This window comes from Aspergillus nidulans, chromosome V, assembly GCF_000011425.1.
Source record: "Aspergillus nidulans FGSC A4 chromosome V".
NCBI classification, from domain to species: domain Eukaryota; kingdom Fungi; phylum Ascomycota; class Eurotiomycetes; order Eurotiales; family Aspergillaceae; genus Aspergillus; species Aspergillus nidulans.
Window position 1 is genome coordinate 861,746 of NC_066261.1, and position 21,513 is coordinate 883,258.

Below are 21,513 nucleotides of genomic sequence, written 5' to 3' on the forward strand. Positions count from 1 at the left end.
GGGTGCACCGGCTTAAAGCTGCTTAAAATTAGTTTGAGTGGCGAAGCTCTAGTCAATTGCTCAACTGCAGTGGAAGGTCCGCCAGTGCGACTGTTCATCGGTCAATGTCTGTGAGTAGCTTTAGCTAAATATGCAGGGCGCACAACACATTCCTGCCTCATCGGCGGCAACATATTATTTAAGTCATTGGCGCAACGGCTCGGCCATTAAATTGGAACCCCAGCCACTAAAGTGATACATGCTCGTTCGAGAATACCCGACGTTTGATAGTTTACCTCGCGATATACGTATCCAGAGGTGCAATTTGACTTCTTGAATAGTATGGGCCATTGTCATGGCAAGCCCATTTGGTCCATTGGATTCTCTCTACATGGCACACCTCTAGTATACTCATGCATATATATCGATATACTTTACAAATTCCCTCAAAGCACATAATACCGGTATACTTAGCAAGCTGCCGTGCCATCAACCCAACCTATACGTGGTGTCAGATCCGGCCCAGGTCCATTTGTTTTCTCGCTAGAATCAGTCATTCTCTGCACGTCAACAAAGGAACGGGAAGTACCCAGGCCCTGCTCACCAAGCTACAGGCGCGGGGGCGATATCAGCCTCGCCCCAGTACGAACGGACACTAGCAAAAGCCTGGTTTCCTGGCTCTTCTCCCTCCACCATCCGGCAAAGCAACAGACCCTGCTTGAGGTCAGGTTTGCAGCAGTTTCAGATGACCTAGAAAAGCCTGGGCTTCTCTCTGTCTATCGGCGCCCTAGCGGAACACTCGTCGAGAGCCTTGCCCTTCATGACCTAGGCCTTGCGTTCGTCCGGTCCAAGATAGCCGATGCAGAGAGTTCCAACTTGGCGGCAGCATCATTTTGTCTCAATTGGTACGATCTATACGACGCGAACGTCGTCCCCAATAGTGACATGTTCCTGCGCCACATCTGGCGATTGAGCTACGTCCTCGATCTATTCTTGACCCATATATGCTTCAGCCTCCTGATGGGGAACACTTCAAACTCTGCGCACGGGGCCGATGTAAACTACCGGGATGCCGAGGGTAAGACAGCCATTCACCACGCCGTGCAAGCAGAGCGCAGCGGAATGGCTGAGCTCTAACTTGACTCGGGGCTGATCCGTCGCAGGGAGACGGCAATGATAGAACAGCTCTCCATTTGGCTGTAATGGCAGAGGATGTCAATTTCGTTAGGCTCTTATTGGACCACGGCTGCCCTGTCGATGTGACGTATGCCTCGAATCAAACAGCATTACACCTTCTTGTACATCAGGATGATGATACCACTACTGAGAAAGCTTTACTACTCACGAGACACGAAAAGATACTGTTTGGCTCTCAGTCGCCCAGCCCAAGCTCCTCCGCATAGCAGCAAAAGCAGGAAATGAGCGCTTTGTGGAGTTTCTGCTCAACCAGGGCGTCCATGCGAATGGAATCAGTAATGATACACCCCTCCCCCCAACACCACTCATTTTGCAGCAGAAGGCCGTGGTATCATCTTCAGGATTCTGCTAGCTCATGAAGCGGATCCGTTGCTCAAAGATGACCTTGGCGAAACGGCCCTGCATTATCTTGTTAGGGCTGTGATCCAAAGGAAAAGTGAGGTATCAAATTCCAAAGCTACGATGATATTCTCCATGTGCTGATTTACGGCTTTAACGGGTGGCCGATAAAACCGCCGCGATGGGCACATTCGCTCATCCACTCTCGTGACGAAAAGGGTAGAACCGCGCTGGATCACGCTGAAACCGCTGGGGAGACGATGGTGTACCAGGAACTCTCCGAAGCTAAACGTCGATTTACACCGCTCCATAAAATGCTCGGCCGTCTAAGTCGCCTAACTCGTAGGGAACGAGAACTAATCGATATCGAATTACCAGTACCATACAGTGCGGGCCCGTCAAGCCGGTCCTTGTTTAGCCGACATTCTCGCTTATCCAAAGTTTTAACGTTCGATCAGTTCGAGAAAGAGATGAAGGCAATACGTACGATTGTTGGCCAGTATAATGAGGATGATATTTATAATATGGATGAAACTGGGCTTTTCTGGTGTATGCCTCCTTTAAGGAGTCTATCTTCCATCAATAGGACAGGAATCTGGAAGGATAAAAGTCGGATATCTATAATATGCTGTGTCAATGCCTCCGGGTCTGATCGATTACCAATCTTGGTGATTGAACGCGCGTACGCCACGAGCTCTTCGCAATATCAATATCTCAGCAATCGGGGTTCGGTTGCAATGGAACAAAAATGCCTTGATGAGCCAAACTATCATGCGAGAATGGCTCCTGGAATTCTATCAACATATTGGCCAGCGATCAATCCTTCTTACGATCGACAACCTCCCTGCGCATCTTTCTGGTCTAGAGCCAGCACCACCTCCTCCAATGTACGCATCTGCTGGCTCCCAAAGGATGTAGCGCCCCCGCCTTTTGAACAGGGCATTATCGAGAACCTGATGATATATTATCGAAAACAGTGGTTAAGATATATGCTTTCTCACTATGCGAGGTATCCGGTTCCGCTTCAATCTGCAACGTTTTTACATTGCATACGATGGCTTGTACAGTCCTGACATCATCGTGTCCAGAGCTCAATTATCCTAGCCTGCTTTTATAAGAGCGAGCTGATCCAGGATCCTATACAGCTTTGTCCTCGGCGGCACGGATAGCATACATCCAATAGCAATTACTAAGTCATACAGAGTCCTTCAAAACTATATTTACTATAAACTAGATAGTAAGGTAGAGCTTCTTTTCTACGTTACTGAGATTGGGTTAGGACATTAGTTTATGTTCATCCTTGAAGACTTCAAGCTTACCCTGCTAATGACATTTGGTTGGCTGCCATCTTGTTATAAGAGTGTATAGAAAGCTCTGATTTAGTCCACTTGCCTTTCTATTGGGTATAAGTTTTTTTTTAATATTGTTTCTGTACACAGACCACATGTGCTGAGGTTGATATTGTGAGGTACCCATTCGTCGAGGATTATCGTCTCAACAGGCTAAGGAAACCGCTCCTGTTCTCAATGAAATTAACCTCCTGTATACCCACCTACAGAGTTTAGAGAATATATCTTACCCTTACCGATTCTCGGGGCACTATTCGATCATTTGAACGTCCTTGGGTGATTATCCTTCAAAACCCTTAACAGAAAGCCCAATATGCTTTCCATGACCACACTCCAAGCTTATTGTATACATCTATCGCTAATTGATTCTAGGTGGTAGTTTGAAATGCCCAAAAGCAAGCATCTCGACAAACGCTATTTCATAAAAGTACGCCTATGCCTAACGAAGCCTATGTGTTCGCGTTAGTCAGGATGACAGAACTCTGGCTGCCTGATGACAAGGAGAGCCTACTTTATCATGGACCTTGATACGATTCATACAGAACTATACAGAACTATCAGCCTACAAGGATGTCTTCTCTACCAAGAAGGCCAAAGCCGTGCCACCATCACCATAACGCACCACTGACCAAGCTAATTGTCCGGTCTGAGCGCGAGATCGAACCCGGAACCAGACGGTTACCGGCCACATCATCAATCTGTCGAAGCGGAATGATGTCATGACTATCGGTATTATATGTATATAATATACTAGCCAGCCTTGAAGATGGCTAAGAGTTAGTTTTTGAAAAAAAAAAAAAAAAAAAAAAAAAAAAAAAAGTGATAGATAGCTTCATGTTATTGATAACCGTTGATTCCATGGTGACTCTGCTGTACCTAATCGATCCTCCATCCTCGACACCCGTCACATTTTGCCTGATCAGATTGAACGTCAAACGACGCTGAACCCCGTTGCGATTCTTCATATGACATGATTCTTTTCTAGATTCTATTCTTGAGTCTGGGTATGGGCTATGTTATATCTCTTACACGATTGATTATTTGTTACTACTTTTGGTGCTATGCTTGCTACACTCTACTCTCCTACCGGCTCACCCACCTCACCCTCTGCAACTCACCTCACTCATCCAGGTCGCGAGACTTCAGAGCGACATTACTCACCTGCTATTATTTGCTAGAATGAGAAGGAAACTATTCCTAGCGCTGTAGACTGTAGATTCTTGCTTGGTAGGTATCCTTGTAAAACGCGCTTAAAACACCTTGTCCGTAAGCTTTGCTATATACGGCAGAAGTCTAGATCTGCATCCATGTATACGTATTCAGAGCGGCGATCCTGAGGTCTGATGTTAGCTCTTCAACATGCAGCACTTGACGTAAGCTGTCACTATTTCTTCTACCCCGCATTCTGACTGGCCTTCTCTTCTCATCCCCCAGCTCTTGTCTTCTGTTTCTGTGAAACACGCCCCCTGTAGTCAAGGTAATCAAGATAACAATGGCAGCCTCATCAAACCCTCCCAGCCAAGTTACTGGCACCGCTTTTATCACTGGCGGTGCCTCTGGTATTACATTTTCCTCCCCTCGTCAGTCGAGGCCACGTTGACATATCCAGGAATCGGCAGGTCAATCGCCCACACCTACGCCCAGAACGGGATATCCGCCCTTGCTCTAGCAGATATCAGTCTCCCCGCTCTAGAAGCAACCCAGGCAGAGCTTCTCCAGAGCCACCCACACCTTGCTGACCGGATTGCGATCTATACAGTCAATGTGACGAAGGAAGAAGAGATCTCAGCAGCAGTACAGTGCGCGGCTCACAGGTTCGGCCGCATCGATATCTCCATCCATGGCGCGGGGATTACTGGTACTGGCGCGCACACGCACGAGCTGGACCTGAAGGAATGGCAGAGAGTCATCGATGTCAACCAGACAGGTGTTATGCTTTGTGATAAATGGATGGTCAAGCAAATGCTCAGCCAGGAGTTGATTACAGGGTATCGCGGCCGCGGGATTATTGTGAATATCTCGTCCATTTATGGGGTTGTCGCGCCAGACGGGAGACTAGGGGCTGCGGCATACGCGGCGTCGAAGCACGGTATGTTTGGGGGTACCTTGTTGCTTTTGTTGTGATTAGAGCTGATGCTTCGGTAGCTGTTATTGGATTAACGAAGCTCGTATGTCCTACCCTCCCAATATGATATCCCCCACCCATTAATGGATCTACGATTGATGGATGTAACGAACAGGACGCAAAAAACTACGCCAAAGACGGTGTCCGCATCAACGCCGTCTGTCCGGGGTAAGTCCATTATACTTTTATTTTATATTTCCGGCATAATTCCCTGCTTGTTGCCCATGTGTCTGTCTCCACGGGCGAAATATATGCCTAAACCCGGTACCAGCTTCGTCGACACGCCCCTTACCCACCGCAACCTCGAAGAAGGCGTGCTTTCACCCGAGATTGAAAACACGGTGCTGAAGCGCCCGGCGAGGCCAGAGGAGATTGCAGACGCGGTGCTGTTCCTGACCTCGCGGATGGGCAGTTATATGTGTGCGGCAGCTTTAGTCGTTGACGGGGGTTATACTGCTTGAGCGCGGCTAGGCGCCGTTCATGTACTGTATCGTATCTGCCCTGGGCTACTAGTGCCAGGACTGTATGTACTGCGGTAGGGATGAGAGATTATGGGTGTGCAGGAGAGTCTTCAATATCCATACCTTTTCGCTTCAGGATCATAACGTCACATAAGAGACATGTGTCGTGGGCAGTCCTTTGATTATTCCACAAGGACCATACGGATAAGAATGCACGGTCTTCAAACGGGGTATCATACGATTTCAATTACAGTACTGTAGTAGAGACAGGTATATCTAACGACAATTGGAATAGTTAGAATGCATCGAAAGCCTCAAAGCCACTGCATAACCTCATCACCCTTCAATTCCCCATCCACCTCTTCATAATTCTCGCTGTGTCGATATCTCCGTCTCCTATACCTCCTATTTGCGTCACTTCCCTCCCTCACAGCCAACCTTTTCGCAACCTCGTTTGCGTCAAACAGACTAACAAGCTTCCGCTTCGCACCTCTCTGCTGCTTCCAGATCTCCGTGCAAATCCCATGCGCGTCGCGCTCTGTCCAAGTCTTCGAGTACCCGGCAGGCTTGTCCTTCTTGGCAAACTCTCTTGGCCACTTGTACAAAATACTGCAATTGCTGAGGTCAATATTCTGGTACGAGCAGTATCGGCTCGGATGCGGCGCGATCGGCGGGTCGGACGTCATTTTCGCGACCCATCTGTTCTCCGCCAACTCAGCGGGTGTTGTACCGACCGCGTTTTCGCGATGGAGAAGATCAGGCCGCCGCGAGAGAAACTCCTTGAGTGCACCGCACTCCAGCTCATTGACGGCCCTGTGGATCACAGTGTTGCCCGAGCCATCAAGGAGCTCGAGGTGTTTCTGGCCAGTTGGCTCGGCAAGATCAAGGATTGTCTGGAGGATGCGTTCGGCATTTCGGTCGCTATGGTGGTGTCTTGTCATCCAAAGTGCGAGCGGGGTGAGAGAGCCCTGGTGCGACGAGCAGCGTTCTGTGAGCATAGAGGGGAAGAGACGAGGGTCGATCAAACTGAGCATGTCGGATAGTGTGACTTCTTTGCGAGCTCGTTTGGGTGAAAGGGCGAGGTGGATCAGGTTCATGCCGTCCTTGCAGCGCACGGTTTGGTCGGCGCCAGCAGCGATAAGAATTTTGGCTGCGGTCAGATGGTGCGTTTGGAAGGCGAGGCCGAGGGGAGTGTAGTCGTCTAGAGATCTGACTTCGAGACATTGCGGCATAGTTTTGACGAGATATTCGACAAGGGCGTTGGATTCGTCCGTTATATCATCACACAAGATGGCGCAGTGCAGGACCAGATCGCCTGTAATCCCTTTGTTAGTGTGTGCAGGAAGATGATGGTGATGACTTACGTCTCGAGCTTAGCCACTCCAGAATCGACTGTTCCGCCCCCTTTGCGGACATAGAAAGCTTTCTCAACCTCGGGTCTTTCCTATGCGTCCTGGCAAATTCGGTGTAGTATCGTCCAGGGGCAGTTCCCAAGAACCACTCAACAACTGCTAGGTTTCCCTTCCTGGCAGCAAGCAGGAGTGGAGGGCTCATATCAATGGCCCGCGTCACAGGCATACCTCCGCCAGCAGCAGCCCAGTCCGCGCGCTTCTTTCCGTGTACCGAAAGGCCCTGATAATACTTTGGCTTCTCTTTAACCTCAACACCGCTATTCTCGGCAAGCTTGTCAATGGGAAGACCGGCGCCAGTGCGCTTGATCATTTCCTCCAATAACCGGACCCGTCCGAGTCTCATTGCCAGGTTGAAATCGTGGTGAGAGATACTATAAATCTCGGAGTGATGTTTGTCGTTCTTCCTAGCACTGAGTTCCTGGCCAAGTGTGATAAGAAATTTGAGAAGCTCGATGTCGTCTTTCCAGATTGCATACTCCAATAAGCTGATGCGTCTATTATCCAGTTCCTGAATTCCGCCTAGAAAGAGCTTGAGGCTGCATGTGCCCTGGAGTATTGTCTCTGGTGAGATCTTGCTCTCGACCTGATTCTTCTTCTCGCCGATATCCTCGATAGTGAATTGGTCATCGACAACATGGGTTTCCAGTTCAATATCCTCCGAGTCTGCATCGGAATCCTCATCAATATCTGCAATCCGATAACGCGTATTTTTCTGTTGCTCGCCTGGCTTGAACTGGGCAATTGATATGGCGATTATAGCCTTTGCCGCCTCATAGTGTCCTCTGATCACTGCAAGCGTGAAAGCAGAGTAATTGCTGAGATCCGTGACTCCAATCTCGAGCGGCGGCTGTTGGTTTTCCGGTCCCCAATTGGATAACGTGAGTGATTTGATGGTTTCTATGTCTCCAACCCAAGCGGCCTCAAATCTGGAAAGTTATTAGCCAATTGTTCATGTCTGTTCATGGGAGTAAAATTTACAGTTGCAGATAGCCTTCCTTTATCTCGTCTGTGCAGAGTTCCACATGGAAACCAAAGTGTGTCTTGTAGGGCTCCAATTGGGGACTGCGGTACGGTCTGCTTTGTCGAGGATTATTGAGAGGGTAGTCAATGTCCGGGTGAAGCTGCTTGAAAGTCTTTGCGCCTTTGGAAAGCAAAGTTGTTTCCAGCTTCTCGTAGTCCGCCAACAAAGCCTCAATGGCGGCCTTCTTCTCTGCGATGCCCTCGCCATTCTCCTTCTCTTTGACGTCATCCTCATATATCTTCTGTTCTTTCGCAAATCTCTCCCTCTTCTGACGCAGCGACTCCCTCGCCAGCCACATCTTATAAGTGTCTTCCTGCAGGCCTTGGAGGTATGTGCTGTCGTCGGGGTCTAACTCGATGGGCTTCTGTGCACAGACCTTCTCGCCCTTGTACTTGCGCAAGGCCGTAACTTTTGCCTGGACATAGTCCAAGAGCGAGGAGCCGGATGTGTCGTTCCGCGACCACTCATTCCTGAGCACCCTATACCCGTCTCTGGTGAGGGTATTTGGGTCTACGCCACGAGCGAGCAGCTCCGCAGCCACAAGAGGCATATCCAGCTCGATTGCAAGAATCACGGGTTGCAAAATGTTCAGCTCAAACTCCCTTTTGTGGTCTACCACGGATGGGTGGTTGCCCAGGCTATATTCCAGAGACTTGGCAGCTTTTAAATAATCCTCCAAACTGATAGCCGGATGGGCACCCATTTCCAATAGCTTCATAACCTTCGTGCGGTCTTTGGCTGTAATAGCATGCGTCAGTGGTGATACGGCGCTAAAACTGTAGTATGAGCCCGTTGTCGAAAGATGATTGATCGCCCGGTCGACTGCAGGCTGGTCATACTGCTTGTATATATCCAGGAGCTCGTGCCGGCCGTAGTGAGCGAGGTAATGGAGGGCGGTTTTTTGGTTTATGTCTGCTTGGGCAGGAGATGCCCCGACCTGGAGAAGCTTCTCGGTCATGGCCTTTGCAGCGTCAAGAGGAAGGCGCATCGCCAAAACGAGCGTCAAGATAGCTGCTCTTGGGGAGTTGCTGTAACTGTGTACCAGCTTCACCGGAAGCAAAACATCCGCGCCGAATGAAGTCACCAGTTCGTCAACAACTGCGACATGGCCGTTCAGAATCGCCAGGTGGAGGGGCGATGCTTTGTTGTCCCAAGCCAAAACATTGATATCGTAGATATCTGGGTCGAGCTCGTCAGCGTCGTCGGGGGCAACGGCTTGTTCGTCATCTTGTTCCTTCTTGACTTTGACGAATGAGCCTGTTGTGTTTGAATGGGCATACGAGTCCTCCTCATCTGATGAAACATCAAACATTTCCTCGTCGCTGTTCTCCGAGGCATCATCTTTCTTCACCTTGCGAGCCGCTTTCTGAGCGTTTTCCTTTCGAGACTCCTCCTCCTCGTTCTGCTCGCTCTTAGTCAGAAGAATGCGAACAATCTCGACGCTCCCTCGCGCGGCTGCCAGATGCAATGCTGTACGTCCGTCTGCGAGACGAGCGATCAGGCGGGCCCCTCTGTCCACGAGATGCTGAACAATTTCAGGCGTAGACGTCATGCAGGCCAAATGCAATGGTGTCCGTCCAGTATGGTCACGTCGGTTTACATCAATCTCACCCTGAGCGAGCCAGCGCTGCACCTCTTCGAGGTCATTGTCGACGATTGCCTGACATAATCCGGCAGTGTTTCCCACGTAGGCCATTTCTGTCGATTGTCAGCCTCGAAACATACAGATTGTGAAAAAAACTCACCGGTCCAGTCCGTGTCCGTGATGGGATTGAAACTGCCGATCTCCTGGCGGCCGGGGTTGTCGCTGAGAAATGATACATCACCTGATATGTAGATCTTGCTCTCTTCCGCCGCAACTTCCTCCTCCTCCGACGTTGTTGGCTTCGGACAGAACCCGCAGCAATCGTGCATCACATCCTCTGCCCTGCCGAAGAACGCAGGATGTCGGTGCAGGTTAACCTCGCGGTCTTTCGGTTTGTTCCATTCCGCATTGAGAAGAAGATCTTTGGTGTACAGCAATTTCTCGATTTTCCGCGCGTGGTATTTCGGCCCATAGGGGATTGTCTAAACAGTCAGCCTACTTTGCATAGTCGCCAGCGGGCCACGTACAAAGGTATGGTAGTCGGACACCTCATCCTCATCCACCCATTCCGCGATTTCGTCCTGCCAGTCATTTTTAATGTTCCCAGCAAGCCTGTTCGGTCGATAAAATGTATTTGGCGGGGGTCGCCCACGCTCCTTGCGTCGCTGCGCCAGGTACTCTTCACGATCCGAAGACTTGGGCAGCTTCTCAAGCACCAGAAGGCGCGCGAGGCCGACAGTACGCGTAAAGCTGCGCTCGAAGATGGACTGCGTGACGTTAGTATTGACACCAAAGATCGGAGTAACGACTCACCGGGTCAATCCGAGAACGATCGAGGTCCGGCCAGAAAATCTCAAAGCCGCGGTGGGAGTATTTGGAAAGGCGATTCTCGTACGAAGGCGATCGTCGGGTCAGATCAATCTGGTTGACCTGCGTAATGAAGGCGCCCACCGCACGCGGCGCAAGGTAGACCTGGCTTCCGTCGTACGCAGCGCACGAACAGTCCACGTCGAACCCGGTCAGGATCTCGGCAATGGACTTGTACCGGCGGAGAACAATCTGGACGTGCCGCGTAGGGTGCTGCGAGACAATAGTGATGGCGTTCTTGGTCCGAATCGTCGACACCTCAGTGAGGATCGAGTCTCTGATACACCGTTCAATCTGCTTGATCTTCTCAATCGCCTGGTCCTCGGTCAAACCGTAAAGGAAAAGGTCCACATCCGACGCGGGGGCAAACTCTTCATGGTAGAACTGGCGCATGCCACGCTTCGAGTCGCTGTATTTATCTGGCACCGGAAGGAGAGAAGTTGCGACGGCACTGCCCGCGGCAACGACATTGTTCCAGTCCAAGTCGGTCAAGGAGCTCTCCGAGAAGATATTGAAATTCGTCTGAAAATTCTTGATGTGGCTGACAACCGCCGGCACACCGGTGGGCTTGCGGTGTTCGTCCTTCAGCGGCATAAGGTATTTGGACCGCGTCGTTTCCGACTCAGAAGCCAGATCACGAGCGCGGATTCGAACGTCGGCCGAGCCATTGGCGTCGAAGAGGGGAACTATATTGACGATATTATCGGCCACGGCAGGATGGGTCGGCTCCTGGGCGAAGATCTTGCGTAGCTGCGCATCGTAGTCGTTGTATGGCCTGACGAGCTCTGGCATTGGAGTGTTTGGATGGGAGGCGACATATTGGAGGAATTGCGAATGCTTCGCGGGCAGAGACGGCAGAGAAGATAGAGTCGTCATGAATCTGTTGTAAATAGGAATTGATAATGCTGTGATAGAACTGGACGGGTTGATCGAGAGCCATGGTTGTGAAGTCAAGGCCATCATCTTAAATGCATCGAGTTCAGCAGGCAGCTTCAGGCACGGGTGGAGATGTGGAGCAAGACGAGGCGGCAGCCTTAAAGGATCTCAAAGGCGGAGAGTGCCGCCTAACACATGTAAAGAGGGTCCGCGCCGACGCTGCCTGTTAACTAGTTACCTATGCACTGCTTAGTCACGAAAAACTCGATTCCAAGATCATTGTCATCGCTACCACTTCTTGAACAGTATGTAGTGGCTGGTCTCGCCGTCGATCATGACCACTATTCTCTGTCAGCAACTTGTTCAGGACAGGAAGGGCACGCGGTGTCCTCCTAAAGATAGTAATAGTAAATGATGGGCGAAAAGAGGCGACATCACTGATAGTCGCTGCATAGGTGGAGCTCAGAGTTCCAGGAGCACTCAACGGCCGCATTGGTGGGCATTAAGGTGAAGCTGGCCTTGACGTTGCTTAGGTATTGAACCCTCCTCAATGTGCTGCCATAGGTGCCTTCGCATGTAGAAAGTAGACACCGTCACGGCTCATCCTGCGGGTACGGTAGAGATGTTGGCGAAGACATCGGTTCCTCTTCGCTGGCGAGGTCGTCCTTCCAGCTTTGGTTGCAGTCTAGTGATCTCGGCTCTTTGACAGTGCCGCTGAGATATTACTGGTCCGCCAGGGCAGAGCTGAGGCTCAGGGATCTCGGTCACCCTGTTCTTAGGACTTTCGAAGGTGTCCGGGTAAAGAGAGGGAGAGGGCAAGGCGGGCAAGGCGGGCAAGAGCAATTGAGCTAGGACGGGTTAGTATGGCTCGAACGTGCATGATGATCTGACTGACACTTGCAGCCATGGAGGCAGAAGAACCGGCAGGCGGAGAGGGTACGTTGTCAAACCACTTTGATCACTGGCTTGACTTTGGGAAGGTTGAGCAGTGTTGATAGGCCGACAGTGGGCGAAACTCAAAACCCGAAGATTATACGAAGACAAGGGAAGTCGAGGTATATGGCGAGAGGAATATATATGGAATTTATGAATGATGTGCATTCGCTGCCCATTCAGATTCATGCTTGCCCTGGCCATTGTCAATGGTGATAGGACCTTCCTCCACTGAATGTTGCCATATCCATAAGCCTGGCTCGCAGGATGATGGACGGTCCGCCTTAGGGCAGGATGTTAAATGATATCATTAGCGTAGCTTTCGAAAACAACAATCATGCTTCATACATCGAACGAGCCTTGCTCATTGCAACACTGAAGCAGTAAAAATATAGCCCATGGAGCTCACTCTGCAGAAACTCTCAGTTCTGGAGAACTGTTCCTGAAAGTCAAAAGAGGACGGCGATCCAGGAACTGTTGTATTGGGTTTGCTGACAGTGCGCGAGTCTGGCGAGAGGGGTTATATTTTCCATTCTCATCAGGAGGTCCGGTCAACACTGCTGGAGAATTCCATTTCCTAATAACTGAGCATGCTGAACACTTTCTGCTTGACTGGGGTCCCGAGGGCACTCGTCAGTCAGTAACCTCTTCTCTTCAATCTCTGAGATAGAAAGACGAGGATTCGGAAGCGGGATGAGAATAGCCCAGCACTCGGATTCGAAGTTCTACGCAACGTTCCATCAAAGCTAGGGCATCGTGGACTTTTCTTTCGGAGTGCCAGGTATGCGCTAGGTTGTTCATGCTTTGCAGAGTGTCAGGATGCTGCGGACAAAGCACCTGCTTACGCATCTTAAGGACCCGCACTTGCAGCTCTTCTGCTTCTAGCCATTGTCCCTGGCTCCCATACGTGCATGCTAGATTGGCCATGCTTGCCAGAGTATCAGGATGCTCTGGGCCAAGCATCTGTTTGCGGATCTCAAGAACCTGCACTTCTAGCTCTTCTGCCTCCTTCCATCGTCACTGCCACCCGTACGTTGATGACAGATGGCCATGCTAACCAGTGTGTCAGGATGCTCTGAGCCAAGAAACTTCTTGCGGAGCTCAAAGACCTGCACATTTAGCTCTTCTGCTTCCTTCCATCGTCCCTGCCGCTGGTATGTAATTGCCAAGTCGCTTAGACTGATTAGAGTTGAGGTATTTGCATCATTATCATCATCATCATCTTCTTCTTCTTCTTCTTCTTCTTCTTCTTCTTCTTCTTCTTCTTCTACTTCTTCTTCTCCTGCTCTTTGCTTGCTTAAAAGACTCTCGGTTATGGCAGCCGCTTCCTTATATCGTTTATATCGCCCTCTGCACCGACACATCTTCCAACTTTTTGAACTAGGTACGCATATTTCACCAGTCCTTCGTTGAACTCCTTTTCGTCTAGAAGCGAAATCGCATGGGGTTAGTAATCCCTCCAAATCTTTTGGTGGGCGTAGTCGTTGTCAGGAAATACTCGATCAAGGTGATCTGCCGTTTTTTTTATTTGTTGGTGAAATTGCCGATGCTGCCTCAACCAGTTCCGAGCAGACAGGCGTAACCAAGCGATGGAGACTGAGAGCATGGTCTTGAACCTGCTCACTGACAAATGCAAACCCTTTAAGAAGGCTGATTGCTTCGAGCTTGTCTTTTCTTGATTTGGCAGGGGGAATCAAGGACTGAGGAATCTCACGTGGGTTCAAGCATGCCATGAACGACAGGTACTCAGCTGCCAGTGGATTTGATTCCTGAATCTTCTGGAAAGAGATCAACCAGGTGGTAGCAACTGGGTTTCGGATCTCCTGATACCGCGCATCATCTCCAAAGTCTTCACCGAGTAAATCTATTACATCTGGCTCCTGTTCCTGCAAAGGGTGATGGAGTTAGACAATCCAATGTCATTGGAGTTAATATATGCCGCAGCTTGGATGATTGCCAGAGGAAGAAACATCAGCTGTTCGAGGAGAGCGATGGCTTCGTCTCTTTCGTCAACAAGATCCTTTCTGATCAGTGCCTTTTCCAGAATTTTCAGGCCCGTCTGTGTATCAGGTTCTAAGACCCCAATGACAAAAGAAGAGGCCAGCTTCACTGCCAGCTTTCGATTGCGAGTATTAAAAAGAATACGGCCTCGCTCGCGCTGAGGTATGAGGTCCGCTAGGCCTGCAGCACAAGTGCTACCTCCAACCCACATATCCAAATCATCCGCATTATCGAATATTAAGAGCCATTTGCCGGGACCTCCCTGGGTAAGATAAGACTTGATCCGGTCTTTTGCTTCCCCTGGCTTTAATCCCTGCATTCCAACAAGTTGGGCTATATTCACGCAAGCTTGTTCAATACTCGCATAGGTCGTACATGGGATCCAGAATATGTTCGCGCGTGCGATAAGCTAGTTCAAGAGCAATCTGGGTCTTTCCAACGCCGCCTAGTCCGCAGATTGCGATTTTTAAAGGTCCATGGATCTCCTGGATCAATCCATCGATTTTGCTGATTTCTCCTTCTCGACCAACAAATCCCGGGTTCTTTCGAAAGGGGACCATCCAATGCGGATCCTCTTTGACTCCATTTCGAACAGCACCCTTGCCATGTATCGGAATTAATGTGAGCAAAGCCTTTGCATAGGCAGCGGCAACAAATGCTGCGTACCCCTGCCACTCCTTATGTTTATGGGAGTCGCAGTAGTCACAGATGCCTCGTATTACAAGCGACGGGATTTCATCCATGAGTCCTGCAGCTTCCATCTCAAAACACAGAATGTTCCGGCCTTGAGCGATAGAGTCGCGTGTTCTCGCATCTTTCATTACCTGATTTCCAGAAGCGATTAGACCATAGTGGACCTGAGGCTCTTCTGTCGTGCGTTCAGGGCGATCCACTAGCTCGCTCGTATCACAAGCCGAGCAGTCGGACTTGTTCCCAACGTGGTCGTAAGTTGATTGGAAGAGCTGATCTTTTGATGGTCGCGGAAACTGTGTCTGCACTTCCTCTTTATGCAGGCTGCTGGCCATGATATTGCAAAGTGAGATTTTGCCGAGCATATAATCACTCTCCATCTGGGCGATCGTCTTGAGCAGTATCGGCGGAGGCTTGTTGAGCGATCCTGTATGGTAAAAGTGTCCATTGCCCACCGTTTTGCCATAATCATACTGAATGACGCCGCCGAAGGTATCAGATGGCTTGCTGACCACAATATCGCCCAGACGTATATCAGGTTTTCCTAATGGGACCCCGCCGCCGATGCCGACCGTCAAGGCGAACTGGATATTCGGGTAGGTAGACTTCAAGTATGCCACCGCGGCAGTAGCCGAAGTTGTCCCATAGACACCCGCAGGGAGACAGACCACCACTATATTATGGCCGCCAATACTCCCAAGAGTGTAGACATTGAGATCCGATTTTGGTTGATGAAGTCGAGGATGAACTTCGTCCAGGAATATCTTTGCCGCCGCCAACTCTATCGGTAAGGCGCATATCCACGCAATAGTGTAGGAATCGTGTGTGAACGTCATATCGCCAGTCATGCGCCAGTGTAATATGTTTCATTCGGTTCCTTTTCACCTGTCCAACTCCATCAGTAACTCGAAGACGAAAACACAAGATAGGAAGGGTAATCGGTATTTAGACGAAGAGGCATCGGGGAGGTGAAGGTGGAAAAACAGCCGCCGCGAGGCTGACACCGCTCACCAGTGATCATTGGTCCATGTAATGTACGGAGGTATATTGTAAGCAACAGAATGTAAGCAACAAACTCAGTCGCACAAAGCAAATCCATTTCCATTGCGATTGATATATTAATGATGTTGCACCGAATATGGGAGGACAAAGGTCCCTTTCTGCTCTTGGGTACAACCTTCACGGTTATTCTATATGGTTAAACCTCTAAAGAATGAGAACCGCCAAAGTGAGCCTGCCGCTAGCGACTGATAAGAGGACACTTGATCTGCTCTTCACAGTGAAGCTGGATGCAGTAATCCACTGATTGAGCCAGATAGTATTCTTTTCTGTCCGTATGATTTAACGTCAAGGTCGAGTTCATGTCGGAGGCAATATCGGCTTAGAAATGTTTTGTTTGTCATTAGCGCCAGCATATATATTCCGCTGGGAAGCGAACAGCGCACCCCAGTCATTGTAACCGGGAATAAGCAATTAAGACATCGTCTTGCCTGCGAAAATATAACGACTCTACCTGGAGTCCACTGAAAAATACGCTTCGTTATCATTGACCTCTATTGTACATTATGTGCGAGCCGACTAGTCCAGGAACTTGCGAACTGCGCCTCCGACGTTCTTGACATCAAGGAGGAATGTGTCATGACCAAAGAGAGACACGTCGTTGCCCAGCTCAATATGCTCCACGGTCTTGTTCCCTGCTTGAATCAGAGTCTCCGCGATCTCGCGCTGTTGCCACGCCGGGAAGAGAATGTCGCTTGCGACTCCGATTACCAGCACCTGATGGTCTTTCAGCGGCGCAAGCCCGGCAACAAGATCGTTCGGAGCCGACCCGGTCTCTGAAGCGGAAGCAGACTGCTCGGCGGATGTCGAGGCAGATGGCTGCTCCTGGTATGGCTGTTCAGGAAGTGTAAGGCTGCACGACGCATCATTGACAGTGTTTGTTCCGCTGCTAATCTTCGCCTGGGCCTCCGCCCTCTGCTTCTTCGTCGCGAGTTGCTGAGTCAACCCTAGGTCAAACAGATCCATCGCCTTGGAGATGTAGAGCAGGCTGTTGGCATCGTATTCCAAGCAGAATTTTTCACCGGCGTGGTCGAGATACGTCTCGATGAGAAAGTCGGGGCAAAGCGCAGGCTGTTTGCTCGGATCAGCCCGTTTCCGACCAAAGCGTTTCTCCCATTCTGGTCCGCTGCGGTACGTGACGGTGGCAATCTCGCGAGCGAGCTTCATGCCTGAATGAGGTGGGATCGAATCGTAGTAGAAACCTCGAGCCCAATTTGGATCCATCATCAACACCTGCCGCTGGGTATGGCGCATAGCAATGCTGTACGGATGGCTTCGAGCACAACCGCTAATCGACACAATCTTGCCCACTCGCTCTGGGAACAGAACACCGGCTGCAAGACTCTGCATACCACCCATGCTGGAGCCGACGGACGCGTAGAGTTTCCGAACCCCAAGATGGTCCAAAAGGCGGAACTGCGCTCGCACCATATCTTCAATTGTCAGGATGGGAAACCGCGTAGCATACTTCTTCCCATCCGACGGGTCCACCGTCGAGGGCCCCGTGCTACCGTAGCACCCTCCAAGGACATTGGTGCAGATCACAAAGTACTTGTCCGTATCTAGCGTCTTCCCAGGACCTATGAATTTCTCCCACCAGCCGGGCTTCGGGTTCGCTTCGGTGCTGTGCGCATGGCTAGATGCAGACAGACCGGTATGCAGCAGAATGACATTATCCTTCTTCTCGTTCAGCTGGCCCCATGTCTCATATGCGATATCAAATTCTGGAAGCAAACCGCCCCAATCAAGGAGCAGCGGTTCGTCGGAATGGAATCGTTCGTGGTGGCCGGCGGTATAGGAGGGTTCAGGGCCTGAACCAAGAGATCGCGCGGAAAGAAGAGCGGACTTGGCCTCCTGGGCGTCGAGGCAAGGGAAGGACAGCGCGGGATTCGAGGAGTCGCGTGGGGATGGAGCGGGGGACTGAGACCCCGTTGATCGTAATGATCGAGAATGGTTAAACGACCGGCTGTTGGACGGACAGGCGATGGCCGGCTGGACAACTCGAAAAGGCCGCCTGGTCACGGCCTGGAAGGGCCGCGGAAAGGAACGAGCGACGCCGTTCAGCGGACTCATTTCAGCAGGCACGAGGGCGATGTGAACGGATCATGGCCGCCGCATTGCATTTGCAGGTGACTCGCTGACCGGGCTCCGAGATCGCCTTCGGAACGGAATTACTAGCTTCCGTGTCCGCCGCGACACTAGAGTAGAACGGGGTACAGAGTACTGCACGACGACCATCCGCACACAAAGATGATCGGCGATAGAGACGAGCGCTCTGCCGAAAGGACTTACCAATATTGGCTGAATCTAAATCATAACGGGTATATCGTATGATCACCACCCCGGAGTTGCAAACTACCCTTGTACCAGGCACCGCGCACGCTCCGGAACCAGCGGATCCCGGGGAAACAGCGCTAGTGCCGTACTCGGCTAGCTCCTCAAGAATTCTGAGCCGCGGAAAAGACCTCATCCGCGCATTGCAGCGGTTGGGTCACCTGGTTGGCATATCAGACGCCCGCCATTATTAACCTGGGGAACCGGACTTTGGAGATCTGGGGACTGCCGCCGCTCAGTCGGCATGTGGGCACGGTACTATGGCCCGTCCATGGGTAGCCGATTCATCTGCCGTCACCTCCAGCTCCCTTGAACGATATAAGGCCCGCCACTTCCCTCACGATGACCGTCCTTCTTCCATATCCTCACAGCTTCACTGACCGCCAATATGTCTACCAACCCCCGCTTCGACCCCAACTTCACCCCCTATGTGATCAACTCCATGGGGCCCAAGACCCCCGAGCGTGCTCGCGTGATCTTGGGATCTCTGATTCGGCACATTCACGACTTCGCTCGTGAGGTCGAACTTACTCCCGCCGAGTGGATGCTCGGTGTTGAGTTCATCAACTCCATCGGCAAGATCAGCACTCCCATTCGCAACGAATGCCACCGTATTTGCGACGTGATCGGTCTCGAATCGTAAGTCGCATTTCCTGACTCGTCCAATTTTGTAACGTATACTGACAATAAAAACTAGTCTCGTTGACGAAATCGCGAACCGCATCGTCACCGAACAGGGTCTCTCGCCCACCTCCAACGTTATCCTCGGCCCCTTCTGGTCTCCCAACGCCCCCTTCCGCGAACTCGGTGACTCCATTATTCAGGACCCCAACCCGAACGGCAAGGTTACATTCATGCATGGTGTACTGAGGGATATGGAAACGGGCGCCCCCATCGCAGGCGCCGTCCTCGATATCTGGCAAGCATCTGCCAACGGCCAGTACGACTTTCAGGACCCCAACCAGAGTGAGAACAATCTGCGCGGCAAATTCCGTTCCAACGAGAAGGGCGAATTTTACTGGTACTGCTACCACCCGACACCTTATTCTCTGCCCACCGATGGACCCGCCGGTGTGCTCCTGAACCTCATGGACCGTTCGCCTATGCGTCCCGCTCACATCCACCTCATGATCACTCACCCCGACTACGCCACCGTCATCAACCAGATTTACCCCTCCGACGACCCTCACCTAGACATCGACTCTGTTTTCGCTGTGAAGGACGACTTGGTGGTCGACTTCAAGCCCAAGACTGACGACCCCAAGGCCGAGCTGGATCTCGAGTACAATGTCAAGATGGCGCTGAAGAAACACCACCCCAACCCCAACTCTGCGCCTCCCGTGTCGTCATTTGAGCGGTATAACAAGGCCGGCAAGGAGAAGCTGTGAAGCGTTTAAAAAAATTTATGAATTATGTACAGTTAGATTCCTGATTTTTAGCAATTCCCCCGCAGAGCGGTTTTCTCTTTTCAAGTCCTCCCATTTTTCTGTAGGGCATCCCCAAGGCAAAGCCTCGTAAGTAGAATAATCTAGACAATTTAAACTATGTGGTATTTATTCAGAATGTACAAGGGTCTGGCTTCGCAATTGGGCCAGCCGCTCTCCAGTCCCTTCCCTCTTGTCGCCCCAACCGGTCCCAGGTAGATACATTACTCCTCCTGAATCATTTTCTCGCGTTGCTATAATGTTCAAAAGCCTTGCCGTCTCCGCCAAACGAACACCAGTCCGCGCGAATGACAACGCTCGTGGCCTTCGACGCCAAGATTTTCTCATGTGCTTATGCCTTGGCCTTCGCCCATTCTCTGCTGCCCGGCGTCCGCTCACCATTCCGCCGTACCCAGCGAAAGGCCTCGCGACGCGACTTCGTCGTCAAGGCGCTGGTGAAAGCACATCTGCCATATCAATTGCAAACTCTCTGATACCCTCACAAAAGTTGACTAATACTACTAAACAATAAGGCTAAAAACGAGGTAAATACTGACAATTGACGCGGGGTTTGGAGACTTTCGATAAGATAAGCGATAACGATAAAGACCAGCAGCCTCGGATCGTGCATCTGCCGTCCTGGCCGCCCATTGCCGAAGCCAGCCGATTCCATTTACTCTGCACAGATCATATTGACTAACCAAATCTGGCTGGATGCTCGACGATCTTAGTTTATTTTTATCCCCTTACGTTAAATTCGTCGAAGTCCAAGTACTAGCATAGGTGATGAGCCATATCCCGAAGGACATAGTAATGCGCCCACAGCGCCAAGTTGAGTGTTAAGCAAATGAATGTGTCTGACACCGGGACTCATTTCCCGGGCGTCCAAGTCCGACTGAGGAAGTTGAGTGGCATAGTTGGCCTCTGTGTAGCCGGGCGGGGGCTCCGGTGCTGCTGTAGAGGAAACTCGAGTGACAAACAGTACGTACATAATTATGAAGCTGATGAAACCATGTCAGAACACTGGCATGGGACTGAAGGGAATACTGGTGATTGATATTGTGGGGTGCTCTGCATCCGCTGGCCAGGGAAGAAAAATACCTCTGCGATATCATAACACTGATGCGGGATCTTGCTGAACGAAAGAGTACAGGTGTTGACGGGACTTCACGATATACTCTCTAAGCTCTGGTTTGGCTAATGAGGGCAGGTTCTTCGATCCAGTTCAGCTGGTATCGCCGTCCTTATACATCTGCCCGACTCTTGAAGTGTTTGCGCTCCCAGTTGAGCCAATGTATGGCCACCACGTGGTTGGCTCTGCTGAGATCAGATGTGTAGCTGTGCAGTTTGCACAATTACAAGCAACCATGTTTCCTTCCTCAGCTTGACGTTAGAGCTTTATTTCACCCTTATTTAGTTTTACAGCTCTCATGGAATCCAGGGACCATCTCTGACGGTGCCCTTTCCAGAGCCATGAGCTGAATAGTGATCCTGACAAGGGTCATGATTATCTGCCAGACTACTCTCGAATCAAGCTCAATGATCAAGAAGGCTTGATAACTTTCTCTATCAGGAGCTCTGGGCGAACGGTCTCGAGAAAATCGCAACTAAGATCTGGTAGATGTCAAAAAAAAAGATAGTGGCAATATTTCTCCGCTTCTTCGACAGACAGTAAAGGCTCAGAGAAACTTCATCTTGTCTGGATCGATGACCGGATCTTCCTCAAACCCCTAGCCCTTTACCTGGCATCATACTCATTCTGGCATGAGTATATGAACGACAGATCCGCACAGAGTGGTATTACCAACCTCAGAACGGCTGCGCCTGGATACCTACGGGCATATTTCTACCTCCTCCAACA

At 50.7% G+C, this 21,513-nt stretch overlaps 7 protein-coding genes across 7 annotated transcripts, besides 1 other annotated feature; 3 read left to right on the forward strand and 4 right to left on the reverse strand.

Moving 5' to 3' along the window:
• Window positions 1-21,513: part of a sequence feature (contig 1.157 1..136262(1)) that runs on past both edges of the window.
• On the forward strand, window positions 105-1,116 carry ANIA_11088 (uncharacterized protein; the record flags this gene model as incomplete). Its single annotated transcript, XM_050612175.1, has 2 exons — window positions 105-110; window positions 454-1,116. The coding sequence occupies 2 exons, from the start codon at window positions 105-107 to the stop codon at window positions 1,114-1,116; spliced, it is 669 nt and encodes a 222-aa protein (XP_050468122.1).
• On the forward strand, window positions 4,224-5,450 carry ANIA_08561 (SDR family NAD(P)-dependent oxidoreductase; the record flags this gene model as incomplete). The annotated part of the gene is made up of 5 exons (XM_676738.1): window positions 4,224-4,237; window positions 4,337-4,953; window positions 5,010-5,032; window positions 5,105-5,157; window positions 5,261-5,450. The coding sequence occupies 5 exons, from the start codon at window positions 4,224-4,226 to the stop codon at window positions 5,448-5,450; spliced, it is 897 nt and encodes a 298-aa protein (XP_681830.1).
• ANIA_08562 (ankyrin repeat protein) lies at window positions 5,765-11,298 on the reverse strand (the record flags this gene model as incomplete). Its single annotated transcript, XM_676739.1, has 6 exons — window positions 5,765-6,765; window positions 6,815-7,788; window positions 7,841-9,581; window positions 9,629-9,950; window positions 9,996-10,235; window positions 10,282-11,298. The coding sequence occupies 6 exons, from the start codon at window positions 11,296-11,298 to the stop codon at window positions 5,765-5,767; spliced, it is 5,295 nt and encodes a 1,764-aa protein (XP_681831.1).
• Window positions 12,799-13,508, reverse strand: ANIA_08563 (uncharacterized protein; the record flags this gene model as incomplete). The annotated part of the gene is made up of 2 exons (XM_676740.1): window positions 12,799-13,107; window positions 13,203-13,508. The coding sequence occupies 2 exons, from the start codon at window positions 13,506-13,508 to the stop codon at window positions 12,799-12,801; spliced, it is 615 nt and encodes a 204-aa protein (XP_681832.1).
• On the reverse strand, window positions 14,499-15,671 carry ANIA_08564 (uncharacterized protein; the record flags this gene model as incomplete). Its single annotated transcript, XM_676741.1, has 1 exon — window positions 14,499-15,671. One exon carries the CDS (start codon window positions 15,669-15,671, stop codon window positions 14,499-14,501), a length of 1,173 nt encoding a protein of 390 aa, XP_681833.1.
• ANIA_08565 (protein cysA) lies at window positions 16,414-17,967 on the reverse strand (the record flags this gene model as incomplete). The annotated part of the gene is made up of 1 exon (XM_676742.1): window positions 16,414-17,967. The coding sequence occupies one exon, from the start codon at window positions 17,965-17,967 to the stop codon at window positions 16,414-16,416; it is 1,554 nt and encodes a 517-aa protein (XP_681834.1).
• ANIA_08566 (putative catechol dioxygenase) lies at window positions 18,617-19,616 on the forward strand (the record flags this gene model as incomplete). The annotated part of the gene is made up of 2 exons (XM_676743.1): window positions 18,617-18,867; window positions 18,926-19,616. 2 exons carry the CDS (start codon window positions 18,617-18,619, stop codon window positions 19,614-19,616), a joined length of 942 nt encoding a protein of 313 aa, XP_681835.1.